Here is a 6,000-nt window from a genome sequence, read left to right as displayed (position 1 = left end):
ATAATTTTAAGCATATTACAGTCCTTTTTGTATTTTCTACAAGCTTAAGATATGAATAGTTGCCTGAGATATCACCACAAGCAATTGTCCATGAGAACTCGAAAAATAAATTACATTTTTCAGAGAAATTGAGCAAACACAGGTAAAATTTCATCATCCGAGTTTAATTTCACCAGTACTTCCAGGTGTTTCATATGAACTTTAAAAAAAACTTTCATCTGGTGTTGTTAGAAATGATTTCTTTTGAGAAGATATTGAAAAAAGTCGCACAGAGGTTTGATATACGATATAAATAATCTACTTGTTACTCGAACATGCGGTTGATTTTTTCTTTTAAGAGAGAAAAGTTGCTTGTAGTCGTTTCACTGTAATTATCAACTTAGCTGTAAGCTGATTGCTTAGTTTTTTTTAAAAAGTGACCTGGGTTAATTGCCGTATCTCATTGGAAAGGGTTTTTTTTAATTAGTTGCTTTCGATGAAGTTGAGTTGCCAATCTGCGGGTGCAGCTTCTTTGGGAGTGCAGATATATATCCGCTGGTTTTTACTGTATATCAGTGCTTAACAGGTACTTCCACTATTCAGCGGAGGAAGCAAGAAGGGAGGAAAACGGAGGATAGAAAGGCAGGGTGCAGAAGGAAATAGAAAGGATAAAAGACAGCCAATCATACTACTTCGATCATAAACACCCAATTTATTCCAAGGAAAAATATACATTCTACAGCTACAAATAAAACAAAACTTCTATCAATACATTTAAACTATAAATTGCATTATAAATGCGATGTGATACCGAATCCAATAGATCAGCAAAACATGTTCCATCTAAGCAGAGTATTTGTAACTGATTTAATCGAATAGTTCCTGAACTCTTAATTTAAGAACAACGTATTTGATAGTACTTGCCACAGTTCGTCATGTTAATGTGATTTCTGGATGCCAGATGAACAACACATTGGCCTCAACAATTTACAAACGCATGCCTAGATGTTGGGTACTAAACCATACTTGTTCTCTGGAGCGACATTTTGGATAATAGCTTTCACTGATTAAAAAAACCACACACCCTTTTTTCCTCTCTCTGCTTTATCCATGTATTTATAAAGAAAAAACCTTATAAGAAAGCTCAGCTTGTGTTCTCACACACTAACACCCCTATTTCTATTTAACAATTAGATTGTAAGCTCCAGATTTCGATCGCGTGATAGTTGACGAGGACGTAGCTGCGAATAATCTAATTGTTTCAGTATCGACTAGTAAATGATCTATATCCTCTTCAAAGACACTTCGATCACACAATGCTAGGCTACGCACTGTCCACTAAACAATTAGATTATGAGCTCGAGATTTCTATCGCGCTTTATATAATAAGCCAAGTTATTCTCGCATTTTGACGTCATCTGTGATCTATTACTGAACAGACGCACGGCAACATGGAATCTATTTGTTAAATAGTTAACGAGGGCGCAGCCCGAGTCAACTATCACGCATAGAAATCGAGAGCGAATAATGTAATTGTTTTAGCATAAATCTACTAGTTGTTCAAACCTTTATCTAAATCCTCTCCACAGACACTTCAAAAAAGCCAGGAAGTCGCCGTCATTTTGTTAACAAGGGCATGCTTCTACGCTACTGATCACTATCTATCACAGAAAAGATGGTGAGTAGCGTAGCCAATAAAAGAAAAACATTTGTGATAGAACGCTAGTAGATTTATTTTAAAATTTGATAGAAACCTGAAAGACGTTTTCTATTTCTTAAACTGTATTACAAAAGGGGAATTTACGTGCACCTTGATAGTCTGCAATATGTTGCAATCTAGTTTTTGCATTCATTTCATAGCTTTTTGCTCTAGAAAAAGCACAAATTTAATTAAATATCGTAAGAAGCAATTATTTTACAACGGGAAAAAGATTGCGCACAATCATTTCTCAAAGTGACGTTTCAAAGGTATTCTAATGCTAGAGACCCAAATTCAAATGATCTTGCATTTTTTTCTTGTAAAGATCTCATTCAAAGGAGAAACGTTGTTTCTTGACCGCATCTAAACCACTGCATTGCCAGGAAAATTATTTTTGTGTTCTTCCAGGGGAAAATGACTTGTTCTCAGATTATCCGGCTGTGCCTGATTCCCTGAAACTTAACATGGGAAACAAGAAGAATGAGTACAAAATTACTTTGAAGCTTTCTCAGTGGAAAAAAGAACCATGTAACAACGTTTAACAACAATAGACCAGCCACACTTCCAAACTTTTAATTAGAATTACAGCTTAAAAATATGTAATTAAGATAATCCATGGCAAATTACAACCATAAAGAATTGCGTTTTTCTGTCCAAAGTGGATAGGTGAAAGTGACGTAAATTGTTGTCGTCTATAATAAATAAACATTAAGCACTTAACGACTGGCACAAAGGGAAACAGTGAATTTTGAAGCCGATTGAGGGTCGAGGAGAAAAAAGAAACTATTTGCTTGACGCCGACGCTGATCTCCGTTTTTGCGCCGACTGGCACGATAATGAGGTACAATAATTCAGGCTAACGAGAAGGCCTGGAAAAAGAGGTTCTTCACTGTTGTTTTTACTCACCTCGCTGTCAGGTTGTATTTCGGTATAGATCGGTTGATGCTCCACGTGGATCTCCCTAAAACCTTCATTCCTCAACTGACCGGGTCGTCTTCCTCCCCGGGTATACCACTCTTCCGTACGGTATCCTCCATCATCTAGGTAATAGACGTTACGTCCCCCGTTGTCAGCCGAGAAAGACATTTCCTGTTCCTCCATTCCGTAGAGTTGGCTAGATCCCCGACGGGTATCCGGTGTCCCGATTCCTCCAATGGCCACGTCGATGGTTCCCATCTGAAATCTCCCGTCGGTCACGTCAACAGATTCCTGGCTTGTTTCCTTCATTCTCATGTAGCCGTCACGACCCATCTCTCCTCTTACGACGTGCTGAGATGACCCACGCCGTTGTTCAAACATGGCATAGTTGGAGGTGGAAAGTTCATCCGCGCTTTGAGAGCGTTTTAATTCCTGCCTTCGTGCACGAGTTTGTGAAGGCTCTGATTGCTCCGTTACAAATTCTTGAGATCTGAAGGAAGGGAACCAGATAAAAACGTTAACATTTTGCTCCGCGTATAGCCTAGCTGATGGATTAAGACACCGCTAATATATTTACGAAGTACAGAACGCAGTCACTCATGTTTCAGGTACAACAACACAGTTCCGTATATTTTAGTCCCAACGAGATGTGAAGTATTTTGGTTGATTGGCATTGCATCCTTTTTGCTGATTGTCAAAATAATTATCTCAGGTGATTTCCATTAAACACGTCTTAATTGTGATTTCAGGGAATTTGGTGATATCTAAAGATAACATTGGAATATATTTTCCTCCCAGTGCTAGCCATTAGCATTAAGATACTGTGATTACTGTTACTCTTTTCTCGAAATGAAAATATTAAGCCCGTACTTAGAGCAGTTCGTGTGTGTTTTTTCTCGCTTAAAATATCGAGGTTTGGATGAAACAACTGAAAACTTAAAAAAAAAAAGCTCGAAAATTTGACGTCGCTTCGAAATGACCAAACTGACGTTTATTTGCCATGATTTCTTCAAGACCGTCCGAGTTGTAAAGGGAATAATAATAACTTTAGATGGTCTTGAATGCCTTTAATGGTACCTCATGTAAGCTCCATTGTCAAAGGCAGAACTTTGTTTCTGTTCTGTTCGGTACGACCATTCTGCAGAGGTAGCGCCAGCATCGCCTATCGATGCAGCAGTTTCACTCTTGTGACGTCTCCTCTCAGTAGACCTGTACCCTGTATCCGTGGAACTCATTGTCATCATTTCCGCGCCACTTTTGATCTGTGCGACCTCTTGAGAATACTTTGGTGTCTCCGAGTGAACTTCTTCGGCGGTCACGTGCTTATCTTTGGTTTCGTCAGTCTCGATGCCGAATTGGATGACTCCTAAGACAGTCGCATGAAGAGAAATAAGTACATTCAACTTTGCTCAGGTGTACAGGAAACGATTGAAAAAGATTCAATGGCTAGTTCCCGCTCTGAGAAGCGCCCGCAGGGTATCATGGTAGTTGTGTTCATCAAAACAAATTTCCAGTCCAAGATGATTCCCTGCAGACAAGTCTCATGGGGCGAATTGGGAATTGCCAAAGTTGTAATGACTAGAATATAGTGGTGGACCCAAACTTTCAAGGAAGGGGTCTGGAGGGGATCGGATTGACGGAGGTACCCTTTACCCTGGGAGCTTTTTTCTCAGAACCTGAGATGTCAGGTGACCCCGCTGCCCTATTTCCACTGCTTCCCTATATCGGCTGTTCCCCTAAATCAGCGACTTAAACAGAGTAGGAAAAAACGTGATGAGATGACTTCAGTTGATCGTATGATAGTACATGCATGCCATTCGAATACAAGACACACACTAGAAAACGTAATTAGCAGCACTGTACCTAAAGGCTTCACGTCCTCTGTCATCTCTATGGACACCTCTTGGACTTCATCTTCAGGAGTCTTGACTCTGGGCACTGTTGGTGCCATAGCAGCGGCTGGCAGCCTCCACGCTTTATTACCGTCTTCTTCAATAAGGTAACCATCCTCGGAGGACGTGTCTTTGAAGGCAGCCAGACCCTTTCTCTTTTTTCCTCTGGCGAACAGAGAAAAGATATGAGGAAACAGAGTCAGGAAACACTGTTGTTGTGATTGTTAGAGTGAATCCTATGTGTCTTAAGTTTAACACCTTTACGCTAGTACAATCGCATTCTATTTCTTTAATCCAGGTTTACTAAGGCGTACGTTTGGTCACGTATAACGAAACTTTACGGCTATTGAAGGAAACAACTATAACAATGTCACATCGGGATTTGATCTTCTTTTAAACCACATTTATGTTCGGCTGTGCAAAGCAATCCTTAGACATTTTGTTGGAAACCTTTATCTTCATGATTTGTACTACAAAGGCATTATGCAAATGTGAAAAGGAGACTGGGTTGAATTTCAGGTTGGTTCCCTTCTGGTACTGGGACTTGGCTGGTTAAAATAGCTGATATCAAGAAATAATCTTGGTATATTTGAAACAAAGATTACAGAGAACCACATTGTACATGTAGTTTGGACAACTAGGGGACCGCAACCTTTTGCTTCTCCATTCATTTGTCGTGAAAGTCAACTAAATCCCATTATCGCCTTACTTGTTGCAGCAAACGTGCCAACAGCAATAATACAAACAGGCCAGAAGAAGGAGAAAAGTAAGGATTCCAGCTAATATCCACAAAGCAATCACTGAAAAAAAGAAATCACGTCACATCATCATCATGTTTGTAACTAAGTCATCCACATCATATGAAACGAAAAGTCTGTAAGTGGCCTCTGATATGTTGTATTTTTTGTTTGGTGTGGCACCCACGATTGCGACCCGAGCACTTGTAAGGTGACCATGCTTCTAAAAATGCGATGGGTAAGGAATTGCATGCACATGGTAATACGAGTTAGTAACGTAATATCTCCGTGACTAAACAGACAAAATTCCTAGTTTGAATTCCATCACAGAACATGGCATTGAATGAGAGATGATGTAACCACTGGACAACTTGAAGTGATGAAAAAGATGGAAAATCCAAAATAGTGTTCAAAAACATGAGAGGCTAACTAGTCTAGCATTGTTGAAACTGCATAAAGTGACCTACATTGTATATCATCGTGGGAGCGCTTTGGTTGTACAAGAGTTTAATGAGATCGCAGAATGAGTTGATTGTTAAAGTACTTGACAAGAGAGATTAAAACTAATGTCAATCGACCTTTCGATGCATCAAGCATCATTCTCAAGGCTGAGGTCGCTTATGTCAATGTCAAAGTTGCGATTTAAGAGTTGAGTTTGAAATGGATTGCATTCCAGTGTGCGTGAAGTATGTATAAATGTACTAATCATCAGAGAATAACTTCGCGCGGATTGAGTCAGACGGCACGTTGAGTGATGATTTGATTGGAATTGATG

General features: G+C 39.5%; 1 protein-coding gene across 5 annotated transcripts in view; it reads right to left on the bottom strand.

Annotated features, from left to right (window-relative positions):
* Nucleotides 1–294: 294 nt before the first annotated feature.
* The window catches only part of LOC145460274 (coadhesin-like), a 31,019-nt gene continuing 25,313 nt past the window's right edge, over nt 295–6,000 (bottom strand). For 4 of the 5 annotated variants that reach the window (XM_081445024.1, XM_081445025.1, XM_081445026.1 and 1 more), the window contains 5 exons: nt 5,198–5,288; nt 4,460–4,653; nt 3,674–3,962; nt 2,585–3,086; nt 297–2,136 (listed from right to left, as the gene is read on the bottom strand). In XM_081445024.1, the coding sequence (XP_081301150.1) occupies nt 2,104–2,136; nt 2,585–3,086; nt 3,674–3,962; nt 4,460–4,653; nt 5,198–5,288 (1,109 nt within the window). In that variant the 3' untranslated portion in view covers nt 297–2,103. Of the gene's footprint in view, nt 2,137–2,584; nt 3,087–3,673; nt 3,963–4,459; nt 4,654–5,197; nt 5,289–6,000 lie in introns of all 5 variants that reach the window. The other variant, XM_081445028.1, reaches the window with a different exon arrangement.

Source organism: Orbicella franksi, chromosome 11, assembly GCF_964199315.1.
Source record: "Orbicella franksi chromosome 11, jaOrbFran1.1, whole genome shotgun sequence".
In the NCBI taxonomy this organism is placed as follows: domain Eukaryota; kingdom Metazoa; phylum Cnidaria; class Anthozoa; order Scleractinia; family Merulinidae; genus Orbicella; species Orbicella franksi.
This window is presented reverse-complemented; position numbering and strand designations above follow the sequence as displayed.